The sequence below is a fragment of the Anguilla anguilla genome, chromosome 15 (genome assembly GCF_013347855.1).
Source record: "Anguilla anguilla isolate fAngAng1 chromosome 15, fAngAng1.pri, whole genome shotgun sequence".
In the NCBI taxonomy this organism is placed as follows: Eukaryota; Metazoa; Chordata; class Actinopteri; order Anguilliformes; family Anguillidae; genus Anguilla; species Anguilla anguilla.
This window is the reverse complement of record NC_049215.1, coordinates 29853146-29880721: the sequence shown is the minus strand read 5'-3', so window position 1 is coordinate 29880721 and position 27576 is coordinate 29853146. Positions and strand designations below refer to the sequence as shown.

At 42.4% G+C, this 27576-nt stretch overlaps 1 protein-coding gene across 6 annotated transcripts; it reads left to right on the top strand.

Annotated features, from left to right (window-relative positions):
- The first annotated feature begins 4762 nt into the window (after positions 1-4762).
- LOC118214498 (ATP-dependent RNA helicase DDX3Y-like) lies at positions 4763-24133 on the top strand. Of its 6 annotated transcripts, XM_035394497.1 has the most exons (21): positions 4763-5017; positions 6750-6807; positions 7330-7377; positions 9694-9750; positions 10951-11043; positions 11152-11223; positions 14425-14622; positions 14794-14911; positions 15125-15223; positions 15317-15416; positions 15515-15650; positions 16004-16101; positions 16440-16538; positions 16684-16844; positions 17287-17431; positions 17523-17667; positions 19335-19516; positions 19616-19733; positions 20170-20323; positions 20729-20847; positions 21045-24133. In XM_035394497.1, the coding sequence occupies exons 1-21, from the start codon at positions 4973-4975 to the stop codon at positions 21119-21121; spliced, it is 2322 nt and encodes a 773-aa protein (XP_035250388.1). In that variant the 5' UTR covers positions 4763-4972; the 3' UTR covers positions 21122-24133. The 6 variants fall into 6 exon arrangements, with proteins under 6 accessions (XP_035250388.1, XP_035250387.1, XP_035250384.1 ...); XM_035394496.1 differs by lacking the exons at positions 10951-11043; positions 11152-11223 and adding an exon at positions 18089-18139 and having other exon boundaries at positions 14425-14559; XM_035394493.1 differs by lacking the exons at positions 10951-11043; positions 11152-11223 and adding an exon at positions 18089-18139.
- Positions 24134-27576: the final 3443 nt, after the last annotated feature.

Below are 27576 nucleotides of genomic sequence, written 5' to 3'. Positions count from 1 at the left end.
CATGTTACTGTCCAGCTCCCTACAGACGTCTGAGATGCAGCATGTGAAGTGCAAGATTACACACTTCCATGTACATGTTTTTTGTGGTTTTGTAATGCAAAACAAACAATATGGTCACTAGGGGGCGCTCTCAATTAAAAAAGCGGTCCCTTTAAACATTTAAACATTAAAATCATTAAAGTCTACTCTTGCTCTTGGTCCACTGTGGCTGCCGAGTCTGTAAAACTATCCCCCGGTTTCTTACCATTCCATGAAAAGACCAATGGAATGGTCAGAAACTATAGTCTGGGAAGTAATCAGGATAATTCCGGATCAGTCTGTAAGGTGCCATTTTGAGTGTTTTTGGGCTCTCTTAATTCCACTGCCTGCGCACTGGTGGGCTCATAAACGCTGCGCACTGTGAACGACAGCTGGACAGGCAGCACAGCAGGACATGGGACAACCAAGCTGCAAGGACCAGGTTCACAAGCCCATTTACCGGGGTGAAACAAACTATCAAACAGATTACCTTCTTGGATGACCGAGCCATGAATTTACCAGATGAAGGGGTCAAAAGCACAGGCGGATTACCCTCTTGGAAGACCAGGCCATGGACATACCAGGTGAAGGGGTCAAAAGGACTAGACAAGACTGGACACTGACAGGGACGTAAACCACCCAGCAACATATAGACAGTGCAACAGCACCTCCATGTGGCATCCCTGGGTCAGGTCACCAAGACAGATGACCCCAGGAAATAGCATGAACTGTAATTCTGAAATAAATAGATTATACATGTTTGCTTAATAATTGGGGATAATAGAACCACTGCAACATATAGACAGTGCAACAGCACCTCCATGTGGCATCCCTGGGTCAGGTCACCTCAAGACATGACCCAAGGAAAGAGCATGGACTGTAATACTGAAATAAGTAGATTATAAATGTTAGCCTAATAATTGGGGATAATATAATTAATGTGGGGAGAGGAATTGAAGAAATGTTAAAGTGGGGCCAACTATATACATATACTGGCGATGCATTTTCCCTCCCTGCTCTTTTGCAGCTTCAGGAATACCTAGAACCCCTTATAAAACCCAAGGGGTTCAGTGTGTATGTTCTTAGGTGTAATGGTGCCCCCGGCACTATGGCATGTATACTTGAGTCTCGGAGTCAGCCCCCGCACCTCAGGTACAAGTCCCAACACCTGTGTGATTCTCAAGTGAAATCCAAGTCCCAAGACCACTGAGCACTGAGACGACTGACAAATCCCAAGACCTCTCTGTTTCTTGTAAGCTATATCAAAGTCCACACCTGGCGCCAGCACCCCTCTAACTTTGTCTCAGAGGTGCTGGTGCCAGGTGTGGACTTTGAGATGCGGGTATGTTGCCCAGCACCAGAACATACACATCAAGTTATCGCTTCTCATGTTTCAATCGCACCTTTCCTTGCTTATACTAACAAAATGTCCTCAAAATTCTGGTTACAGGTTTTGAAAACACAAACTTGTTTTTTCTTTCCTGCGACAAAATCAAAATTCTTACAAGTCCATCTCAATGAAATCAGCACTTAATGCTGCACAACATAGCTGACAACGAGCACGTTAACTACATATCGACTTCAACGTTTGAATATTTAAAGCTTTAGATAACATGGTTTAAAAATGGTTTGTGCCATTAAAATTGTCCGTGGAATGCAAAAATAATTTTTCCATTGCGTTATTAAACTACAAACATTTTGCCTTATAAAAATAATTACACTTCGCTTTACCTGCAAAACATTATAGTCCACGGAACTCAATGGAGCAAGGACTCCGAAATTGCCATACAATTTACAACAACAAAAAAATCGTCCAGCAAATATTTTTCAACGAACCAACGACAGGATTTACCCTCATCCGACATGATTTTCGAGAGCAAAGACAGTAGCACCGTGGCGTAAACATAATGTTGATTGGCTGAGCGTAGTCATGCATGATAAATCCTGTGTGTTTCGGTAGAATGTTGGTAGTTACGCAAAGACCAATCACGCACGTCTAACGCAAATGAACATTGATTAATCGGATATTTATCAAAGTTTTTTTTCCCAAACCGCACTGTAGAACATTAAGGTTATATTTCCCAAAAGTGTTTAATATTTTAATCTCACGATTCAGCAGAATTTTATATAAGATTTTTTTGGGTAGAGCTTTAAGCTGGCAGTATACTCAGTAAGAAGAAAGAACTTCGCGTCCTACTTGTTCTGCGGCGGTTTCACCTTCCCTCTGGGGCAAACACACAAACAAAACAGTGACGTGGTTGTTCTCGTAAATGATTCATCGGAAAAGGCTCCTTTTCCGTATCAGCATGTTTGACGTCATTTGATGTGAAAAGGATTTACGCAACATTGCTATTGACCAGCAGGTGTCAGCAAATAAATTCCCTGAGTAAAGAAGCATGCATTATATCCACTTATCTCTTATGAAACTTTGCACATACAGTATATTTAAATAAAATGTAAAATATTGCTCATTCGTCCATTAAAGACGTTACAGTGTGATAGTGTAATGCTACTACTGTAATGCTATATCATGAATGTTCTGGTTTTGTCTAGAGTGCTGAAAAAAATGCACTCTGGGTCTGATGGGCTTATAACCGATGTCTCTTAACAGGCAGCTTATCCTGTGAAAGCACTGTTCCAGTGGATAGGCCCAAAGATCTGATATACTTAGCCTACTTCTTTTCATGTTGATAAAAACATCCTATTTCTGCAGACATACTAAGACATTTCCTCATAGGCAAGATGTCAATACAATAATACATTAAGCCACGGCTCTGTGTGTTAGCACTGTAAAATAATAATTTTAAGCAATTGACAATTTAAAGTAATGTGTTTAATGTAAATAAACTCTACAGTGTTCATTTTAACACCATGTCTGTGTTTCATTATGTGCTTACCTACTAAAGACCAAATTTAGCCTGGTCTCCAAGCACATCCCCTTGAGATGACAGGGTAAGGACCTGAGACTTGTTCACTAGAGATATTCAGTAGCAGTTATTTTCTTTACACGGTTCTCTCTCAGACTTCATGAGCTTGTGTGTGAGAGGCACTAGCATCCTGTTGCTTTTAATCAAAATAATATATGGAAGATAGTCATGTTAGTCATGTAAGTCCTCCTCTGGAGTTGCAAATCCACCAGTGCTGTAATTCAGAACAACAACAAAACATATCTGGGGCTGTTGGCATAATTCACAGAGACTACTGTGCTGCAGCTGGCACTGTTTGCCCCTTGTCTGTTGACCACTGTGATGACATTCCAAACAGTAACAGCGGAGTGACAGAGAAGCAGAGAATTTCACCCTCTCCCCTCTGTTCTCCCTAGCAAACCTGGCATCCACCAGCAACATTCACTTCAAAGCCAATTATCTCAGCTTCTCTTGATCCCTCTCACATATGCCCAGGTTGCCTTTGAGAATCCACAGGCTGTATGCATGGTTTTTTTAATTTTTCAAGGTCTACTGTAACTGCATGTATAATGTCTCCCAGTGTCTGCACAGTGAGGTCCCACTTAGGAAACTCATAAAAGCAGGTGCAGTATAAGTTGCCTGAGCTGTGTGAACGCTCTCCAATCTGAATCACAATAAAAACTTGTTTCAAACACACACCTGATTTCATATTTTCACAGAGAAATCCCACATGTCTGAAGCAGGCAAGCCAGAACATAAATTCAGAAGTCCTCTTGAACTACACATTGTGTATATGCATGTGTTTCACCAAAATCTAATCATTGGCAAGCCAGAATATTTATTTGGGCAAAGCCAACATCATTTTTTTTTTTTAAATTGAGATTATCTCTTCCGTTGTTTTTAGAAATTCACTTGTGTGCTTTTTTCCCCCCTGTTGTCAGAAAGTATAACCTAATGCCCTAACCCCACTTGTGTATGGGAGATAACAAACAGAATTTGTTATTCTCGCTTGGTATTCCCAACCCCCTACACCAGGTGAACAGACACCTCTCTCAAGGGCTTTCAACCCAGGCGTAGGACCTTCACCACAGAGCAATGAGGAGCTTTATTTTGCGCTGTGTGTGTGTGTGTGTGTGTGTGATACTGAAGGTCAGAACATGAATTAATACCTCTGTTAAACGTCAGGACCTGGAAGATTATTATTTATTGTGCTTTTATAACATCAAGGAAACACCTTAAAAGCACAAAACAGTCTAACTGTTGTAAAGACAACAAAACGAATGCCTAACGGCTTGGACAATTATATACAGAATCCATATCCAGGTAACTTCAATGAAAAGGACCTAAGGAACGAGGACAGCTAGAAAATACTTTCTAAAAATTTTTTTTTTTACTATTTAGTATATTCAATGGACAAACTCTAGGAATGGTAACGGAGACGTTGAATTATTGTCTTGTCCTGCTCGTTAAATGTACTTAACAGCTCAAAAGATCTGTGAGCTCAACTTGCCATCATTCTTCAGGTTAGCATAGGCAAGGAGCCTAGCCCAAGGCTTGTCTTAGCCCAGCAGAAAAACATTGGAACAGGAAAACAGCAACACATTTAAGTGGAATCATCTCATTTTATAGCTTCTCTTACGTAAATTAGAAAATAAAATTGCAACAAAAAAAGTCAGGCCAACACAATTTATTATCTAGCACAGCACTCCGATTTACTTGTTTCCTACAATCTGCGACAGCTTCCACGCATTTGCTTCCGCCAAAACATCGCGATGTTTTGTATTTCCGTTTCAGGGTTTGTTCGGTCAATAAAATCTCGCGATAGCTGTTTCACTTGTATTCCAGCACGAACCAGAGGAAGGTGCCGGTTAGAAGCTCGGGCTGAGTTCAGAAACTGAACGAAAACAAGGACACATTTATACACATAACTGTTTGTATAAACTATTTTATATTACGTATATATCAGAGAACTCGAGGGAAAAAAAACAACGAAGGACATAACCAGTATAGCTTTCTCAGAAGAAATAAATCCTCATTATTCTTTAGTTATGAGTCATGTGGCCGTCGAAACTGCACACGGTCTAGATCAGCAGGTGAGTATCGACTACTTCTGTGCTGTAACTGTCTAGCTACGTGGCTTAGAAGTGTAACTTGGACATATTCAATTTTAGAGAAAATACGTTATTGATTGATATCAGGCTGGTTGTGTACACTGCTCGCTGGCTAATACAGTGTTAAGTATCGCTGTGTGCTTTCGGCTCTGGCTGGTTAAAATGGTGGTTGTGGTTGTAGGAGTCAGCATCGTCACAATGGCGGCTATTGTCTCCAAAACCAGCACACTCTGTTCAACGTTAGCTGCATCTTCTTTGGTTATTATGTTTTCTCAGAAGTGACGGACAACGAATGTTATGCGAGATCTGTATTGAGAGATGACATTCTGTGCTTTAAAGTGGCGAACGGTAATGGTAACTAGCTGTCGATAGTTGCCTAACGTTAGGACGTCTCGCTAACTATGTCAGTGTTCGAGTTATTTTTCAGATCCCGGTTGTTTCATGCGTATCAACTTGTATAGCCAACGTATTTCAGCATGAACTAACACTAGCTGGTTATCAAAGTGACGTTAAGGCAAATTACAGCTTTAATAGGTAGCTCACTATCTTGGTAATTTTTCTCAAATCTAGACTAATCGACAGTTGACTAGCAACTGCTTCCACGATAATGCTACCGTCTAAACGGCGATAAGGTTTTTTTTTTTTTTAATTTTTTTAAAAAATTTAATTCCGGTCAACTTCTTACCTTTTCCCTTCTCATATCTGATTTAGTGATCCACTATTCTGTTAACTATATAGCTGTATAATTATATAACGATAATATTGACTGTGAGACCAACGTTACTTAACTTTATCCTTAAACATGCTCCCAGAGCCTGCATCAGCAGCTTAATAAAGTAACTTTTCTCTTGGGTAACCTATGAGAGTTAGCCTGCCTAACCCTATAAAGTTAACATTGACCAGTTTTATCTGTTAATGGATATGTCCGTTTATGGCACGTTGTCCAGCGTGGCTTTTTTAGCAACATGGCTAATGGAACGGCCATGACGTAACCGCTAGCTAGTTAGCTTTTAGCGCTACAAAAATGGCTTCTTGCGTATGTCTAACGTGAGCTATTTGACGTCGTCACTAATGGTGGAAAATAAAAAATAAAAATGCTTACTCGACAGATTATATCCATGCCGTGGTGCCACTTTTATATAAGGCCTTTGCCATCGCCTTACTATCCCATGTCATTTTTACTTGTCATGTTTTGTCGAACTCTTTGGCTTGTTCCCTAACTAACGTGGCACGTAGGTTTGAAGAATATCGCCGCAGTTCCGCTTGCTACCAGACCGGAGAGAGCGTTTCACTGTTCTAAACGGGAAACGCGTGACCCGGTGTCGATCTCGCTCTCTGCCTTTGGGTGCAAGCGACAGACTGGCACTCTAATCCAAGCCCTTTAATGCAATTAAACACTGAAGAGCCCGTGCTGGCCGAGTATGGCTCCAGATTTTCACAAATGTTCACGTGGGCGCCACCGGATGGAAATAAAAGGTTGCATGAAATTGTGCAATGACCGTAGTTATTCGGAGTACAAAGAGAGTATAAAGAGTTCAAGGCTCACTTTTCCAACCTCACTATATTCCCCTGACCATAGGTCACTGTGGTACAGCGTGTGGGAATGGGAACTGTATGAGGAACAACATAAATGTTATTGCCTCCTGAGTGACAGTCTGATCAGTTAGATTTGTAAAAATGGGTGATATGACATGACATTCCTCTTTTATTTCAGCTTGCTGGCCTAGACTTGAACTCTGTGGGTGACGTGCAGGGTGGAGGTGGCACTGGCAGTAAGTATCTTTGTTCCGATTACCAGTTACTTCAGCCATAGATTTTAGTCTCTGGTGGGAACTGGACTTGCAAATTGTAAGTTGCAGGTTCAATTCCCTGGTTAGAGAACTGCTGTTATACCCTTGAGCAGGGTACTTAACTTGAATTGATTCAATGAATGTCCATCTGTATATGTGGGCACCTCGTTAAAAACTCTGAAGTTTCTCTGGATATGAGTGTCTGCTATAAATGCTAGTCATATAAATGTGCAGTCCATTTGGTTGATATTGAATGCATCACAGTGGCTGTACTCCACAATGGGTTTATTCCTAGATGGAGTGTAATTTGTGCTTCTGTGTACATCAGTTTGTTTATTTATTTAAATCCTCTAATATAAATTTGATACAAGAAATTTACAGTCTACTTTCCATGTTCAATATTATTTGTGAGTTATGTGCACTTCAATAGCCAGTGGCAATGAGAATGCATCTGAATGCTGAGACAATCATTCCTGTTACTTACAAATGTCTTTCTACCTTTAGGACGTTACATTCCACCTCATTTAAGGAACAAAGAAGCTTCTAAAAATGGTAAGGGGTAACAGTGGTGAAAAGCGTTGTTTTCACATAGGAATTTAATTGTAAGCAGTTAAATGGCACAGTTGCTATGCAATATGCATTGTATGTGGTAGATATTAATTAAATGCATTTCATTTGCATCTTAGTGTTTGACACCGCCTTTAAAAATTTAAAAGAATCGGGAGTTAGATTTTGGAAATGAAACAAAGGATTGTCTGTGGTTGGATTACTTTCAACCAGAGTTTAATCAGTCTTAGATGTATTCAGTATTACTCAGTCTGTGTTTTTAATCGCCAGTGTCATATGACATTGTGATGGATAAACTAGATTGTGTTTTGTCCTGTCTTGAAAATTGGTATTAAAGGGAAACAATAATATTTTTTTTTTTAGATTGATTCATTTTGTTAGTTCCCTTACACAAGCAAATAACTAGTTATAGATACCTTTCACCTTTAGTAATTTGTCATTGCTTTACCCAGTGATATGAAATTAGTTTTATGTATTTGTCACTGTTCTATCTATTAAGAACATGTGTCTCAACCAACTAATCTTCTGTAAACTGCTTGGTGTGAATAGGGCTTTATGAACTATTGAACAGGATGAAAGAATTTTAACTCTTTGAACTTGCGGAGGACTGTACATCTTAGCATTGATATGTTACAATGGGCACTTAATTCCTTCTTTTTCGGTTGATTTATAAAAACCGCAAGATTTTCATTTTTAGGTATAATGTAGCAAGTGGTGCATTGAGTTGTGTAAATGTTTGAGGACAGCACATTTTTACAGCAGTCGTGGTGATGGTTGCATCATTTCAATGAACAAGCTACAGCTGTTGTAACCCTAACGATGGGTGGGCATATGGCTTGTGCCAACAGATAGTTGGCCATGTAGAAAATGGCTGTCATAAGGTGAATGTAATCTGATTCACAAGCATTAACTGAGCTGTTGTGTGCAAAGTTATCTGACCATTTTGACTTGGGACTAGTGATTTTACTTGCATACCTGCAGAACGTTTTTCTAATGGGGTATAGCGTTAATGGGGGAAAATTGCCTTCTAAATTCATAGAACATAGTTAAGGTTTATTCAACGTGGTCATTTTTCACTGCCTTTTGAGAGACTGTGGGGTGTACATGAGGTGTTGGCTCAGTACTGTTGTAAAGGTCCAGCACCTAGGCCTGTGAACTAAGAATTTGTTGATTGTAGACAGACGGCATGTTTGTACAGTTACTTTGACCGTAGTAAAAGCTGTACAACTGAACAAATGCATGTATTGGTGTAGCTGCTGGTTACAGATTGGCGTCTTGGAGTATTCAAATAAAATAATTTTTTCAAGTCAAACATAGTGCTTACATGCACAGTTGCGCATTCCACACTGTCTTCTAAGCCTCAAACTGAATCTGGCTCCATACCCAAAATTGCCATGCTGCTCACTAGTGCTTCTCTTAGTGAAAAGGGGCATCTCTTGTTAAGAGCAGCTTATTTTGATGGACCGGTTCCCCTGGACAGAATATTGTTGAGAAGCATTGTGCAATTATGTGTCCAGTGTGTGCATAATAACAGTTTAATGATTTAATCAGTCAGTACATGCTGTTTATTAATCAGTATATCTATAAAAGAAATTAATGCAATTAAGCTCTTAACTTGGTTTTAAAGCTGTGAAATTATCACATCTTCATTTCTGAAGTGTACTTTTTCTTTGTGCAAACAGCACTTTCTCCGGAGGAGATTCAGTCTAGGGTTGTAGTTGAATCTTAACACAAAAAGAAACTCTGTTCAGGTACCTTGTTTGCATTAGCCAATGAGGTGCCGTTCTTGGCGTCTGAGATTCCGTCAGAATGCCTGTGCATGTAACTACTTGTAACTGCTTGAGATGCGTAATCTCAAGTTGCTACAAAGGGAAGAGGGGGGTCATGTTGGACTACATTTATAAAGCCTTCTGTAACCGATTCATTTCTTACAGTTGAGGCATTGAACAGTGCCTCTCGCTGTCATAGCAACGGTACATGAGTTGTTCGGAGCAGTGATCAAAGGCAGTGATAATTTCTCTCTAATTGCTGGAAATCTGAAAGGGTAACCCTCAAACTCATCCTGTTTTTGGGTATGCCTGGCTTCCCACAACCTAAGTATTATTTGGATGTCAGGAGCTGTTGCTTTTCTTTGGTGTGAATTTCTCTTTTGGATAGACCAGTGCAGTAATCACACAAGCAGTCTTAAATTTATCCTTTTTTAAAAAATCTTTCCAGGTGACATGTATTCATCATGAAATCGTGAAGCTGTGGTCTTCCCCATAATTTTCTTGACTTTATTTTCATTTTTTTTCGCAACAGGAAGTGCTTTTGCCTCTGGTAGACAGAGCGGTTATTCAGTGGCACCGATGCAGAGCTGTAAGTTTGTGTTCTGACAGCTTTTTGCCCTGGAAAGCACTGCAGCATGATGTGCCAAGCACACGCCATTATTGCCAATGCGCAGTCGCCAAATCAGAGAACTCATTCTTAAAATGTGTTTTTAATATCGATCACACTGTAGCGCTGCTTATTCTCATCTCGTGCAAATGTTTATTGGACTGGGGGGTGGAGAGGAGAGATTTAACGCCTAAACATCTGCAACTTGATATCTGGGAAGTTGTGCTGACAGGTAATGTTGAGGAAAATGGAGGTTTGGTCACATGCTCAATGCAGACTACATACCATATCGGTACCTTTTGTAGGTGCTCGTGTTTCAATTGCTTGTTTCTCTGTTTGTCTGGGCCTTGTTTGGCTTTTAGGAAGACTTGATCTCAACTCGGGCTGTGTTTTTGGGCTGACCGTTGGGGTGTAGTGGTTTGTTAATGTGTCCGGTTCTATTTGGTTCACAGTTACTTAGCCACAGTTCTGTTCCTACCTCTTCTGGTTTCAGTAAATAAGAACACTTGCTGTATTCTGGATTTCTTTTTTGTGTTCCCCCCCCCCCCCCCCCCAAAAATCTATATCTGCTAAACATAGAAAATGAAGATCATTAATGTTCAGGAGTAGTCTGCAGTTGGACAACCCGAAGCCCAGCCTGTGTGCCTCTTGATGAAACTGCGTGTTCAACGTTGCATGGCTCGCCACAGCTTTTTATTTATGGAAGCTCGCAGCTGAGCTGTGATGGGTAACATCTGTGGTGGTGACAAGCAGTCGCCGCTAACGTTAGCCAGCTGACAGCTTACAGCTTGTATTTTTACATTTATTTTTGGTATGTTGTATTAGATGTAGCTTAGTTAACAGCTTTCTCAAAATGCAAGCTTTGCTTCTTGGTTTTTTTTGATGTGATTGAGCAATAGGTTGAACGCAAAATGAGGCCCAGAGAGCCTTGTTTAATTCTGTAGCCTAAAAACTATTGTAAAAAGAAAGCCCACCCTGTCAATGTGGGCTTCGCGACTCCTTAACGCAGCCCAGGTTGTGGATCTTTTACCGTCAGCCGCGTTGATAATTTCAGTCGTCGCTGACGCTACTGAGCAAAGCTGGCTTTGGGTTTTCCTCTGATTTGAGTGAACGGCAGCTGTTTTCACCTGATGCCTTTTCTCTTGTGTTTTCCCCCCCACATGCAATAAAATATTCCTAAAGTCTCTCCTAAACAGTACCCTCAAGCGTGGCGTCCCGAGCGCAGCCACAGGCGCAGATCTAACTGTGCGAACGGATGGGATGACTTTAGGACCGGTAACTATCGGGAGAGCCAATTTTAGCATTTTTCTGTTTAAAAAAAAAAAAAAAATTCTACTCTCTCCTGAAGTTGTTTTGATGCTGGGCCCTGTACTTTTTGCTTAGGTAACCCGAGATACGCTTCCCAGGAGCTTGCGTTTTATCAGGCCTACAGGGGCGGCTGGCCGGAGAGATGTGGTAAACCTGGACTTATCTGCATGTAGCCAGGGGAGAGCAGCGGCTCCCTTAATCTCCATGCGGTGGTTCCTTGCGGCCTTGTCGCTAATTGCTGGGCACGGTCCCGTTTACTGTGAGCTTGGTCACTGCTTTAATTTCGATTGGTCAGTCTAGCCCGGTTGTTCGTTTTGCTTTTGCCTGTTGGCTTTCGTCTTGGCCTCAGTGTTTAGTAATGCATGTCCGTGTCAGACTTGCTAAATGTGGAGCTCTGAAGTTTCTGGGGGGGGGGGGAAACGTGGCCTTTTCACACCCAAGTCTTCAGCAGCTTCACATGGAATCCTCTGTTTGGAGAGGGTGGCGTGCGGTGTTGAGTGAAGCGCGCTGTCAGCGTTCTGTCGCGGATTTGTTTACAGCTCTGAGCGTATGACCTTTGACCTTTGAACTTAACAGTGATGGCATTTTGGAGGGATGCTGGTGTGCTGTGTCTGCAGCATGGTAACCGATCAGCTGGTGGAATGCCTTGAAAGGATTATCCTGTGTACAATATGGATTATGTTGCTGCCGTGTATGCTGGTTCATGTACTGAACTGGGCATGCCAGTGTGAGCTGGCATCAGTGTTTTGCCCATTTAAAAAAAAAAAAAAAAAAAAAAAAAAAAAGTACAGTACAAACTTTCTTGCAAACCCCTATAAAAACACAATTTCGGAACATAATGTTCCCCCAATGAAATTGTCCGATTTTCTCACTGGAGTTGAACCCGTTATCTCTTCACACACATTTTCAGTGTACAGCATGCCGTGCCTTCTGTTGCCCACTTGAGTGTGATAAATGTAGCAGATTTTTTATTTTTTTTTAAACTGCAGGACAAACTTGTGAAACCTGCACATGTGGAATTGCACTGCATTTGGTCTGAGTGGAGGCAAATGTGCGGTTTGTTTTATGCAAGATCCGTGACATGACTGCATTCCTGCTCGGCTCAGATGGGTGGCGGACATTTTGTTTAGTAGCATTGCCGAGTTTTGTTGCATTTTACCTGAGTTTGAGATTTAAGATGACATGTTCACTTGCGTCTTGTGGTTTGTGCCATGCTGATTGAAGGCTCACCATTCTGATGTTGAATTAATCATGGGACAGTATTAATGGCTTGTAACCCATAAAATGCATGCTGGGAGCAGCCATAAGTTGGGCTGGCTGATCAGTTCAGCAAGCTTGGATGGCCTCAAGCAGATTGATTGGAGACTTGGATCATGATTGATTCCTTTTATACTTGGAGACTTCCACACAATAACTGAAGACGGAAAGTTGAAATTTAGCTTTGGATATATTAAACGCTGTGTAAAATTATTCTCTAGTTGAATGGCATCTTGGGTGTGCCATTCTTTCCCTAAACCTCTGTTCTGGCTTTAATCTTACACTGCAAGGTATGCATGGCTTTTAAACCAGTGTTAGATTGATGCCAACACTGACACCTCACTCTTGGGATCAAGTGGTGTCTAACATGCAATCCAGCTTTTCTGGAGTTAGGAGATACTTTAAGTCCAGAAGGCACATCGTGTGCCTGTCATTGGCTGTTATCTAAGATGACTACACTGTTTTGTGCAGGTACCGTATAGGGTAAAGCTGTGGTAATTAGCCATTGGTCAGAACATCATTCACAATCCTTTTTCTCTGAACACCATGAAGCACTACTGTCATTTGGTAGTTTTTCCAAACTAAATCCAAACCGTTCAGGTAAACTGATTCAACGAATAAAGGCTTAATTTCTCTATTTTTTTTGTGAAACTGCAACTTAAACTCCATACATTCTCTTCCAATGTAACTATTATTGGCGGTTTGCTTCTCATCTGTTTGAGTCTGACTTGGCACAGTTGTCGCAACTTCTGGGAACTGCCTGTACTTGAACACATCCATTTTGAAAGAAAGACATGCAGACACTTGCCAGTTTTGTACATTAGGGTTTTATTTTACTTGACTATATTCTTTGACCTCGTCTGGACTTGGGAGTATCCAAAATATTACACCGGGGGAACCCTCTTCCTGAACACTGAGCCATGTTAATATCATGGGCCCGGTGGGGCACCTCCAGTAGCGTGGAGAGCATCAGTGAATATGCCGAGGGTTCACCTCTTCCTTGGTCTTTGGGGAAAGAATTGCGGAGCGGCTGTTTGTGAGCGGTGAGCGTGTGAAAGGAACGGGCGCGCCGCCTCTTGGCGAGCGGTTGAGAGACCCCGGCCGGTAACGCCGTGTCGCTTCCAGCCTCCCCCGCCCGCACCGACTGCAGCGCCGCCACCGACGGGAACGACGACGCGTCCAGCGTGCTCAGCTGGGCTGATCGCTGTGGTAAATGTTTTTTTTTTTCACACTGTGGCATGACTTCCGCTTCCCACAGTTTGACTCCAGTTGTTTGGTTTGCAGTTCCGGCTCGTTGGCTGGAGTTTTTGAGTAAGCAGATGGATTACAGGGCAAGCCCAATTTTTTAAAATTTATTTGAAAAAAATACTTATCTTCTATCTTTCTTTAAATGACACTTTGAATGAAGTGGCCCAGTGGGTTGGCATGTTGACTAGAGAGAGAGAATCTTGACTCTTGACCTTTTTGTCTGGATATTACGGTCACACATGGTACTCAGTGACCTCTTCTGGCCGTTGTGATCCATTTGAATTCAGACTTGTAGAGATGGTGGGTTTTTGATTTTTCTAAAGGGATGCTTTTATAATGCCTGGGCATTAGTTTTTACAGCCAGGTCATAAGTATTTTGAATAGTGTTTGAGATCTAAAAGTTTAAATATTCCCTTGTAAATGCAATGGCTTCTCAGTGGTGAATTGGTAGTGTTACATGGAATTTAAAACACTTTGCAGATGTTTATTGGATTGTGGTTTCTTCCCCATATCCCCACAAGGAATTAATTAGAAACTTTTGCACGAGTAATGCACAGATAATATAGCAGTTTTACATGAATGCTCACCTTGAAATGACCATTAGTATCAAACCTTAAGTCTTCCTTTTCCAGAGGACAGCATGTAACTGGAAGGGGGTGTGGACAGTGACCTTAATCTATAAACTGTCAAAAATAAAACCAGCCTGGTATGAAAGCCAACTGTGTGGACTTTGGGGCAAAAATGAGACCCTTCTTCAAATGAGTAATTCTTGGGCAGGTCCACACTTTTGGTTGGGGGGGGTGTTGGGTGCAGATTGTGATCCGTGTCTCCTCCTGAATCAAGATTCTCCTGGATGGGATGGCGGACGCAGCAATGGCTATGTGAATGGTTACCATGACGGCAGGGACAACAGGGTGAACGGCGACCGCGGCGGCTTTGGAGGACGCGGATCTTCACGCCCAGACAGAGGTGGTCGTGGTGGGTACCGTGGCAACCGAGGCGGTGGCTCCTTTAACCAGTCCCAGCCAGTGCAGAATGCAGGTGGGGGATTGGTCCTCTGTCTTCCGTTCAGATGTTGCTGTGTGTGAACTGGAAGTGCATGAAACCTGCGAGCCCTGTAGCACTGTAAAGAAGCACTGCAGTAAGCTGATGTTAAAATGCCTCGGTAACTTAGTCCTTCGTCCTTCATAACAATGCTTTTTCTGAATGTAGACGGTGGTGGGTGGAACAGTGGAAAAGACAACCGGGATGCTTACACTAGTTTCGGAGGGCGCACGGATAGGGGGAAGTCTTCCTTCTTCAACGACCGTGGCTCTGGATCCAGAGGAAGGTATGTTGTCCGTGCAGCCGCACGTAAATCCCTAATTTTACCCGTGGAACTAGAGCTTCCCCCTCGACCACTTTCTATGGGCAAACCTGGGTCTGTTGCATGTTTCACGTTTGCCAGAATTGTGTAGTGAAAGCGATTGTTTTAATTATGGTTCTCGCTCAGCCTGCCCTGTGCTAGCGTGTGTAAGCGTGTACCTGGCTTGTGATTGGACAGGTATGAGCGCCCCGGCGGAGGAAACAGTCGTTGGGTGGAGGACTCCAGAGACGAGGAGGACTGGTCCAAGCCCACTCCTCCCAACGAGCGCCTGGAACAGTGAGTGATCTTTCTGCCTCCGTGTTGAATCTGCTTTTGCCCGACCCAAGTGCACTTTCCTAAACTCGCCCGTCTTATCTTCCCTCCCCTCAGCGAGCTGTTCTCCGGGAGCAACACAGGGATTAACTTTGAGAAGTACGACGACATTCCTGTGGACGCCACTGGCAACAACTGCCCTCCGCACATAGAGAGCGTAAGTTTCACGTTTCGGTTAAACGGTTTTTAAAAATTTTTTTCAAAAATGTGGCCTCGTTTAGCAAGGCGTCTGACTGAGCTGCTCTTGTGCTCCAGTTCCATGACGTGGACATGGGAGAGATCATCATGGGAAACATCAATCTGACCCGCTACACGCGCCCCACCCCCGTTCAGAAGCACGCCATCCCCATCATCAAGTCCAAGAGGGACCTGATGGCCTGTGCTCAGACCGGTCAGTAGCGACTCCAGCTGGGCATCCCCCTGGCTGTAGTTGATAGTTGGTGCTGCTTTTTGGTTTCAGAGCTGCTTTTAGTTTGCATGCACTGGTGTAACTAGAGGCCTGTATTTTCTATTAATTTTCTATTCTATCAAACCATCAATAAAAAAAATTAAAAATGAGCATATTCAGAATAATGAATTCATGCTTTGAAAATTACAACATTAAGTACTGACAATGCTGGAGTACAGTTCATTGGGTTATTGCAGTTGAATGTGTTGTAATAGGTAAATTGGATGTCTGATCTACAACATTTTTACTCTGATGAACGCTTGCTTGCTCAGTGATTGATTTTATCCCCTTTTCAGGCTCTGGAAAAACTGCAGCATTTTTGCTTCCGGTGCTGAGTCAGATCTACACAGACGGGCCTGGAGAAGCCATGCAGGCCATGAAAGGCAGTGGCCAGGTACTGCAGACACACATCCACTCTTTATACTGTATAATCAATGCAGCCCAGGCAAATGGTCACGTGCCTGATACTATATTGATACTTCATATGCGTAGGCATCGCACCAGTGGTTGCTCAGTTACCTGCCCAGTGCTTTTGCCACTCTGTTTAACTACAGAATCTCCTGTTGAATGTGGGGAAACTGGTGACTGATGACCAGCTAGGAAATATCAGTTTGTGTTAAAACCTTTTTTTAAAAAGCTGTGTGCACCTGAAGATTTGTAGGCTGTTGGTTGCCGGTGTTGGGATTTCCCCAGGGTTTCTAATTGTGCTCCACACGTGTGGCGTTTCTGCAGGAAAATGGGAAGTACGGGCGGAGGAAGCAGTTCCCCCTCTCCCTGGTCCTGGCCCCCACCAGAGAGCTGGCGCTCCAGATCTACGATGAGGCGCGGAAGGTGCGTATCTCCCGAACGCGCGTCGCCGACGGCGACCCGCACGACGCCAGACCCCGCCTCTCCTTGGGGCCGGTGTCTCTTTGCGTCTGACACGCGTCTGACACGCATCTGAAACGCGCGTCTGTGCGCTCTTCTCCTTTTCCAGTTCGCGTACCGCTCCAAAGTGCGTCCCTGCGTGGTGTACGGGGGCGCGGACATCGGGCAGCAGATCCGCGAACTGGAGAGGGGGTGCCACCTGCTCGTGGCCACGCCCGGCCGCCTGGTGGACATGATGGAGCGGGGCAAGATCGGCCTGGACTACTGCACGTGAGTCTGCTGCCTCCGACACCCATAATGCACAGGGGTGAAACTCCGGTCTGGGAGGGCCGCAGTGTCTGCTGGCTTTCAGCGCGTCTCAGCACAACTGGTTCGGTTAAGTCCCTGATTGGCTGGAGTCCACACACTTCATTCTCAAGCCCTCGACAGGCTGCTGATGCTGAAGGAAAGCTCAAAAACAGCTGACTCTGCGTTTGACACCCCTGTAGCTGGGTTGAGTTATAAAGGAACCAGAGTTTTACCTATGAGGCAGGTCAGGTAAAAAAAAAAAAAAAAAAAGCTTAATTTACAACGAGGGCCTTTCATGTCCTGAATAACTCCGATTGCGAGATTTATTTAAATGCTTGCGAGTTCACGCCCCGTGTAGATTAAGCTGTAGATGCCTGAAAAAGCACAAGTCTAATCTGATCTCTGCATTTTATTTTCTCTTCAGCTATCTGGTGCTGGACGAGGCGGACAGAATGCTTGACATGGGGTTCGAGCCTCAGATTCGGCGAATCGTGGAGCAGGACACAATGCCACCCAAGGGCATCCGGCAGACCATGATGTTCAGCGCCACCTTCCCCAAGGAAATCCAGGTGCGAACGGCGCGGAGACCGAAAGCAAAGGCGAGACAAGGAAGTTGCGCGTGGACAATGTGGTCTGAGCGATTTTTGTCTGTGCTTCCAGATCCTGGCCCGGGACTTCCTGGAGGAGTACATCTTCCTGGCGGTGGGCCGTGTCGGGTCCACTTCCGAAAACATCACCCAGAAAGTGGTGTGGGTGGAAGACGGCGACAAGCGCTCCTTCCTCCTCGATCTCCTGAACGCTACCGGTGAGCACCAGGCTTCAGGCCCTGCCCGCATGTGTGCTTAGCGCTTAGTGCTATAAACCTGCCCAGGAAGTAGTGCTGTATTCCTGTATAGAATAACACAGCTTAACGCTGGTCAATTACTGTTGGGATGGAAATAGAAGTAGGCCTTTTTCTTAATATCTGCTTTTAAAAAATAAATAAAGATATGAGAGATGTTCTACTTTTCACGCACATAGTCAGAGTGCTGAATAGGAACGGTGCGGTTCCTCAGTGCTGCAGTTTTTCTCGCTGAAGGCAGTCCGTATGGACGTCAGGTCACGTTCCTCCCTGTCGCTGTTTAAATAAGGCTGTGTTAAATTTCTAACTTGGATGTTTTTGCTGCTTACAAATTATCTGCTGTAAAATGCTTGAAGTTTATGGTGAGGTTTGGTTTTATTCAAAGTCATTCCCAGTGAGGTTCAGGAAAATGCGGGTGAGAACCCAGAAAAACCTGGTGAGTTGGTATCAGATTTTTTTTATTATTATGTGGTAGAATGCCTTCCTCATTTCACTCTATTTTATTCCACAGTATGATTTTGTTGTGCCGTTTCTCCTTTAGAATGGACAGTAATGCATAGAGCATTCTATAAAAGTGAATGAAGGAAATTTTTAGTTTCTTAAATGTGTGCTGTTATTTGGAAAGGGGCTCAATTTGGCTGAGCGTTTTACTGTCTGCAACCTCAAGGGTATGAACTAATGTTCATATGTTTAGAGGACTAGTTAAAAAAATGAATAATTACATTTAAAAAAAAAAAAGAATGTGTGGTCAGTTGGCTTTATGGATGATAGCAAATTCATATGTAATGGGTGCACTTTTTTATTTTAAATATTACAAGTTTTCCATTTCTGCTTCTGCACTGAAGGGTCACCAGTGGGTGAAGATGTACCCATAGCATGTCTAGTACCAAGAATGGTACAGTATGGGATTAAAAGTGATTCCTCAGTGCTGTATATTACTTCTAGGCTAAAATCACAGTTGAAATGTATGAAACCTGACCTATATCCATGGTTACCGACACAGCACAAGTAGCTTTATGGATTAAAATAGATTTCAGTGAGAAGCCTGGTGATTTGGGTAAGTGAATCGCTATGGTAACACTGCAGGGAAGTTACAAGTGCATGTGAACATTTAGTCTGTGGTCTTGTGCTTCATTTGTCGTGTAGTCATCCCCTTTTTAAGCCGTTGTGTTTGCATCAGTGTCTTTGTGTGTCTGAAATGCTGGTCTACTAGAGCCCCCCCCCAGCCCCCAACCTGAGCCCTGCTTTCTTACAGCCACTGAACACGCCACAAACACTGCCCAACTAAAGTCAATTTAACAACTGAGTAATTTTTTTCCACGGTTGAGCAGTATGTTGTTGGCTAGCAACCCAGCACGACCCAGTAACTTGGACACGATCGGCTAAAATAAATTAGGCAGTCCATTTTGTGCCGGCTTAAAGTTTTGTGGCTGTGGTTAGACGTGCGTTATTCCTGCTGCACTCCGAGACTTATTTTGCACAAGGTGGATTCCACAGGGATCTACTTGCAGGCACTATGTATGAGGCTGATGAGGTCATCTCCTGCACCCTCTTCCCTCCCATTGGCTGGTCTTGGTTGGTCCTGTGATGACACACGGACTCCGAATTTGAATGCTGGTTTACTTTTTCAGGCAAAGACTCCCTCACCTTGGTGTTTGTGGAAACCAAGAAGGGTGCCGATGCCCTGGAGGACTTCCTCTACCGCGAAGGCTACGCTTGCACCAGTATCCACGGCGACCGCTCCCAGAGAGACCGCGAGGAGGCGCTTCACCAGTTCCGCTCCGGAAGGTGCCCGATCTTGGTTGCCACAGCGGTATGTTGCTTCTGTCTTTGTCTAAACAAACCCTTTTTTTTTTTTTTTTGTTTTACTTGTTGCCGAAGAACAAGCACTGATTGTTCATTGGTCCTCTAGGTGGCTGCCCGTGGTCTTGACATCTCTAATGTGAAACACGTCATCAACTTCGACCTGCCCAGTGACATTGAGGAGTATGTCCACCGTATCGGTCGTACTGGTCGTGTGGGAAATCTTGGTAAGCTCTTGGCATTTCTGTAGTCCATCAGCTTGAACACTTGCATACCTATGCCTTATGGAACTAGCCAAGGGCTGTTCAAAATGTCTTGTTATACAGGTTATAGACTTTAAAATTTTATTATTATTTTTTGAACCTTGGACTTGCAAAATGGACAGTTATGACTCGTAGCATTTTAGTAGCTTGCGTAGAAACACTTACCCAATTACATCCATGCAGCTTCTTCAGAAAAATCAGTTATGAAGAACAAGTTGACTGAACTCAAGTTTCATGAGTTTCTCTCATCTTTGGAAAGATGTTTTGATGTTAGCATTTTATTCCAGTCTCCCAGCTCCATTTTCAGGGCGCGCTGGAAGAGTGGTGGTTGATTTAAGATGGCTGACCGTGGCGCACGGTCATTGGTATTAAAATGACTGGGGGTTTATGTGTCCACCAGGTTTGGCTACGTCCTTTTTCAACGACAAGAACAGCAACATCACCAAGGATCTTCTGGACATCTTGGTCGAGTCCAAGCAGGAGGTGCCCTCCTGGCTGGAGAGCCTGGCCTATGAACACCAGCACAAGAGTACCACCCGGGGCCGCTCCAAGAGGTACAGACCGGCTTTCGGTTGTCCGAGCCAACACTGCTTCGCTCGCTGTGTGGGGTTTCCGTTTGATCGCCTGGTGTGATGTACCAGTGGGCGTGCGATAAAATGTGGTTCGGTCTTTCTTTGTAGTCTGCAGCTGTTTGGTTGTAAGTATCCAGTGTTAGGACTTAGCTCATAGCTCAGGAGGTAAGACCGATTTTCTGGCAGTCGGAGGGTTGCCGGTTCAAACCCCGCCCTGGGCATGTCGAAGTGTCCTTGAGCAAGACACCTAACCCCTAACTGCTCTGGCGAATGAGGCATCAATTGTAAAGCGCTTTGGATAAAAGCGCTATATAAATGCAGTCCATTTACCATTTACACGTGACTTTGTCGTTTTATTTATTTACGTGTGTTTTTCGTTTTCCTCAGGTTTTCCGGCGGTTTCGGGGCCCGAGATTATCGCCAGACCAGCAGCGGCGGCGGCTTTGGCGGCCGTGGAGGTCGTGCCACTGGAGGGCACGGCGGGGGCAGCCGAGGATTTGGCGGTGGTAAGGCTCGGTTTCACTCAGCCAGTCCACTTTTTTTTTTGGGGGGGGGGGGGTGGGTCATAGTGCCTAGTGTGCTTGTTTCTGTATGTTACTTGTTTGCTCTGTAAAACAATCATTGTCGGTCAAAGTACAAAAATACGCCTTTTGTTGAACCGCCTTACTTCACAATTTCTGACCGGCTCGCTTCTCCTCCGCAGGTGGCTTTGGGAACTTCGGCTACAGCAGCGATGGCTACGGCGGAAACTACTCCCAGGTGGACTGGTGGGGAAACTAGAAGGAAAAAAGGAGTGATGCAAAAGGAAAAAAAGAAAAAGAAAAAAAAAAAAGAAACCTAGGCTCAGTGGAGGTCACCCACGCCAAACTAGCTGTAAAAGGAAACCACATGTAACATAGCCAGCCTTATACCCTGTGTAGCTTCGACGAGCACTCGCAGTACATTACCAGCTGTGATTCTCTGACTCTGTACTGAAGGGGAGCCTGCTAGCTGCTAGCGCCGGCCAGCGGCCTGCAAGAGAACTAGCGCGTCGGAAACAACGACACGACGTGAGCCCAAACATGGCCGTTCATCCAATCATCCCAAACGGGATCTGGGACATCTGGTTTGCCTCTGCATCACATTTCGTTCCTTTAAAAGAAAAAAAAAAAAACCCAAAAAAAAAAGAAACTGAGGATCATTTGTTTGTTAATGTACTGTGCCTTTCACTTTAGACAGGAATTTTCATTTTTGAAATGTCATGTAACTGGTCAAACCTGGCCAAGAGCTAAACTATTATTATTATCATTATTATTATTATTATTTTGTAAGCCGTCGAAGAAGCTTACTGTACTGAATCAAACCTTGGCAAACACTGGGATGATATGACTTGAGTGAGTCATTATTTCCATTTGAAATTCAAATTGTCACAGGGATATCGGGTAGCGTGCTCTGCGCTACAGCACAAGCAACTTCTTGATCCATCACAGAAGCGATTCAATCGACGGTATCGATTCCTCGCGTGGCAGTTGTATTTTATGGGACTATGAGTTCAAACTTTTTCGCTCACTCTATCCTGGATAGACACCCATTAGGGATATGGTAGTCTTTAAAAAGCCATTCCAGTCGTAATATTCACTGAAATAATGAAACGCTTGTGTCTTAATGCACGTTGGTGTTGTGACACACACTGCTGGAATTTGTTACTCCACTTCTCTGAATTGACTTGACAGTGTTAAGGCAGCTAGTAAAAAGTACCGCAAGCTAGCCGTTAGGTTGGGTGGAGTTATTGTTTTTTCCAGTTTAATTTCTTTATTACTTGAAACGTTTTACGGGGGGAAATTGAAAAACTTTCGTTTTTCAATTAAATGTTTCTCATACTAAACGGGAATGCTATGTCGGAAAAAAGGACAGGAGGCTTGCCGTATTGGAAAGCGAAGTTTTGATTGGCTACACATGGACCACGATGCTGAAGCGGCCAGGCGGATAAGTCGCGGCCGGTTCGGTCTTACATACGCATGCTAGTGTTGTTGTTTTTTGGTCAAGGCACGAAAACCGATGAATTCTGCAGCGGGCTTTACTTTATTACCACCACGTTTTCTCTTATTCAAGCTGCGTTAAAATTCCGTAATGATATCCTTCGGCTTACTTGGAGGAGGCCGGGCTCCTTCCCCCCCCCCCCCCCCCCCCAAAAGACTTGGAGCGGTTTTGCGGAGGTTAGTGTAATGTACAGGGGGAGAACGGGTGTTTGGCGAGGGCGGCCGGAGTGCACCACCGATTTAGGTTTCCTCTGCGTTCTGGCTGTGTGTCCCACTTGATCAGGCCAAAGACGTGGGGGGAGGGGAGGCTGGGGGTTTCTCCTTACCCTTATGGTGACATCAGTGCTGTCAGCTCTTGAGTTAATCTGCCTTGATGTGCGTTTAAAATCACTGGCCAAGCAAGCTAGCGCCAGCTCCCCTTTTTATGAGCGATGCTGTGAGACGGGGGTGTAAAATGGCATTTAACTTTTTAAGTGCAATAGATTTATGCTGAAGTGTGTTGTGCCTTGAAATTTTTTTTTCAACAAATTATTGAACAGAAGCAGATGCACTGACAGTATTGAGGTAACTTAAGATGACTGGTGCTATTTAATTTTAGGTCTAGGCCCTTGTATGTTGTACCCATCAAGTTTTACGACGTTATTTTATTGCGCATCTAGGATTTTATATAAATGTCTTGAGTGCGCGTCCTTAAGCTTCCAAATACAGTGTGGAGATTGTGAAACGCAGCTTGTTTACAAAAGGGGAAGGGCTCTTGTTATTTAACCAGGACTTATTTGGGACCAGGGGGAGTAGCAGTTTGGGGAATTTAGCATTTGCACACAGATTTCTAGATTCTACTTTTGCTGCTAGTTGTGTAATTTATTAACCATTTTTTGAGAAATATTTATTTTTATAAGCCTAAAAGTGATTCTTTGAACGTTTCAAGAAACTTGACCAAAAGACAGTACAAAAACACTGGCACTTGAATGTTGAATGTCACCAGTATGCGTGAAGTTTATATATTTCGGGGTAGTGTGAGCTTTTTAATGTTAAAGTCATATTGGACTCAGTCAAAAATCATACCTGTTACTGGCCTCATGGCTGAAGGTTTCTACAAACTATGATTGGCTGTCAAAATTTAAAGAAAGAAAAAGAAAAAAAAAACCAAACATGCCAAGGTTTGGATTATAAAAGAAAGTTGTCAAAAAAAGAAAAGAAATAAAAACACATTTACTATGTATCAGCGTGCAAAGTGTCCAGATTCTCTTGTTTTTTGAATTTTATTTTTGTTTTCTCAGTGAATGTCTGGCACATGGCAATCTATTAAAAAAAAAAAAAAACATGTGGTTTTCTGTTGTTGCATTTGCATATTTACGACTGGTGTTCGACCTTTCTGGGGCATTCGGCAGGTTCCAGCTATAGCAATAAGTCTCGAGTAGACGAGGGACTCTGACCACAGGATAAATTTGGAACGAAAGGTTTTTGCTTGCCAAATGTTCACAAGGGGACACCAGAGCTCCTTTTAGGTTTAGAATTTGCTTTCTGTACCAGTTTATTAGCTATGCACTGCATGGGAGTACTCAGCTGTGCGTCTGTTGTATAATTTCACCAAAATAAAAGTTTGAAATGCAAATCCTATACAAATCAAGCATGTTTTCTAGTACAATGTTTAATGTAGAATGAAGTAACCAATGTAGCAGCTGTCGGCAGCGTTGCTGCACTAAAGCTTGACTTGAAGGTGAAATTCAGCTCTCAAAGGTTCAGCTCAAATATAGATCTTGTTTTTAAACTCTCTCTGTGTCTTGTCTTTTTTTTTTTTGTGAATTTGTGGTTATATTTCCACGCTAGCCTGGTTTGTTTACCAGTGATTATTCTTGCCTGACTTACTGAAAGCCTCATGTTTTTATCCTCATCACAACTCCAGCGCTGTGAATGGATACTAAAAATTGGACATCGTTCTTGTTTAGAACATCTTCCTAATGCTTAAAATGTACGATGCAAGTTGTTGGTAAGCATAAAATTGGGGCAGTTAAAATGGGGGTTGACACGTGATACACATACATTGTGTAAAATAATTAATTTGCCGATTTTGTGTAATAACAGCAACTGTGTACCAATTTTTTTTGGCACATTTCATTATAATAAAATCAACAGAACGAGGAGAATGTAATGGTATCTTGTTAAAGCCTTACCATATAATTTAGCCTCATGATTCAGGTGTGAAAGGTGATGGTCTATGTTTTGAACAGAAAGCTGTAATGTTTGCTGCATCCCGTCTGAATCCATTCTCACGGGCAGGAAGTCGAATAACTGCCTACTTGGTCAGTTTGGAAACCCAACAGCCATTTTTCTGACACTGTGAGGAAATCTGATTGGGTTGATCTCTTCTCTTTGTCTGTTCTCAGACAAACTTTCAAGGACCAAACATACTGAGTGTGATGTAGAAGTGGGAGATGCTAGCCCTATCGAGCTGTTTCTATCTGGGTTTGGTGTCAGCGGAGCGTATGCAGATGTAAGAGAGCTGAACTGCATACTGGAAAGTAGTATAGTGGAGTTAGCATCTTCCAATATGAATGGATCTTTCCATATTTGTTGGTTGATAAATCTGATGGGTTAGACAGACTCCAGAAAAGTAAATGCTGTCGGTAAACCTGACTGCTACTCACTGCCTTGTATGCAGGACTGTATCGATCAGGTGCAAAGCTAAGTTGGATCTTTTGAAAGGTTACTGGCAAGTAAGTACCTTTGACTCAAAGAGCCGGAGTTGAAATGCTCCCGCCATCTTTCAGCGTCTAATGAATAAGGTTCTGTGTGGTTTAACGGGTTGTGCATTTTATGTGGACGACGTGATCTTGTAGAGTGACATCTGCATAGGTCATGTCCAGCGTCTTGAGGCCAACCTGACCGTCAACTTGGCTAAATGTGAATTTTTTGGGTTGCAGCTTTTATTGTTGGTGGGTTACTTCCACTGGTTTTTCCTGCTACTTCTCAATGTGGTGGCTCCACTGACAAACCTTTTGGGAAAAATGTGTAAATTAAATAAAACCTCATTTAAGGGAAGTCCTAGGACAAGGGTTAGTTGTTGGTTTTGTATATATTTTTTATTTGTAAAAAAAAAATTGTGGGATGTAACATGATATAGCCTTATTTTGACAGATTTTCAATGAAATACATTTAAAAAAATACTTTAAACATTACTGTCAATTTCTATTATTGAATTATTTCAATTAAATTAAATTATTTTAATAGAAAAATCAGTAATTTAAGAGAATTCCTAGGGCTAGAATTGGGTTTCTTTTTTCACTCTTTGGACATAAGACTACAGCCTTCCAACTTGTGCCATACAGCAACTCCAGATGGTTCAGAATGATGCTGCCTGACTTGTCTTCAACCTTCCTAAGTTCTCTCAAGGCACTCCCCTGCCGAAGTCACTCCACTGGCTACCGGTCGCCATCAAGATCAGGTTCAAAGTCCTGACCCCTCGCACTGCAGCCAACTGGACAGCCCCCACCTACTTGCAGGAAAGGATCCAATCCTACACCCTAGCTCGACCGCTCCGCTCTGCCGCAGCAGGGCGACCTGCACACCCTGCCATCCGGGTGAATGGTTCCTGCTGGTCTCTGCCACCGAGCTTCTCCACCCTAGCTTCCCAGTGGTGGAACAAACTCCCTGTTTCTCAATGAATCACTCTGGCAGTGCCAATCCTCCGCTGTGGTCTGAAGACTTAGCTCTCTTTATATCTGGATTAACTATCACCACTCTGTGGGGCAATCCCAATCAAGGATCATTTTCTCAATGGTTTCAATTCCTCTGCTGTGTTCCTATAGCACTTTCATGTTGCAAATGTACCTCCAACCATCACTTATATTGTACATTGTCTGATTATCTTGATGTTGTAGCTTTTCATGCGTCCTAGTTAGACCAAGCAAAAATTAGGTCAGAGAGCAATGTTTACTGTGTGAACTGGACTTAATGTGTTCATGGCTATGAATAATTGTTACAAAATGAGAATTGGGCCATATCAAACCTGTGTTTTGCAGTTGTCACAATGACCTTCGGTATGCACTTATTGTATGCTGCTTTGGATGAAGGCGTCCACCAAATGTAATATAATGTAATCTATTTTTGTCTTTTTCCACTGAAACACATTATTACTCAATTTTTGCATTTATTTCATTCATTGGACATAAGACTATAGTCTTATGTATTTTTGTATTTTTCCACAGAAACACATTATTCCTCATAATTGTCTTAAATTATCTTTTCAATAATTTATTTCACTGTAGTAGTTGAATAAACTTGATTTCCTATCCATTTGATTGGAAGAATCAAGTATTTAGCATTTTTGCATTTATTTCACTCATTGGACATAAGACTATAGTCTTATGTATTTTTGTATTTTTCCACAGAAACACATTATTCCTCATAATTGTCTTAAATTATCTTTTCAATCATTTATTTCACTGTAGTAGTTTAATACACTTGACTTCCCATCCATTTGATAGTATAAATTGGGTGTATAAAATTTTTGCATTTATTTCATTCATTGGACATAAGACTATAGTCTTATGTATTTTTCTATTTTTCCACAGAAACACATTATTCCTCATAATTGTCTTAAAATATCATTTCAATCATTTATTTCACTGTAGTAGTTCAATACACTTGACTTCCCATCCATTTGATAGTATAAATTGGGTGTATAAAATTTTTGCATTTATTTCATTCATTGGACATAAGACTATAGTCTTATGTATTTTTGTATTTTTCCACAGAAACACATTATTCCTCATAATTGTCTTAAATTATCTTTTCAATAATTTATTTCACTGTAGTAGTTGAATAAACTTGATTTCCTATCCATTTGATTGGAAGAATCAAGTATTTAGCATTTTTGCATTTATTTCATTCATTGGACATAAGACTATAGTCTTATGTATTTTTGTATTTTTCCACAGAAACACATTATTCCTCATAATTGTCTTAAAATATCTTTTCAATAATTTATTTCACTGTAGTAGTTGAATAAACTTGATTTCCTATCCATTTGATAGGAAGAATCGAGTATTTAGCATTTTTGCATTTTTTTCACTCATTGAACATAAGACTATAGTCTTATGTATTTTTGTATTTTTCCACAGAAACACATTATTCCTCATAATTGTCTTAAATTATCTTTTCAATAATGTATTTCACTGTAGTAGTTGAATAAACTTGATTTCCTATCCATTTGAT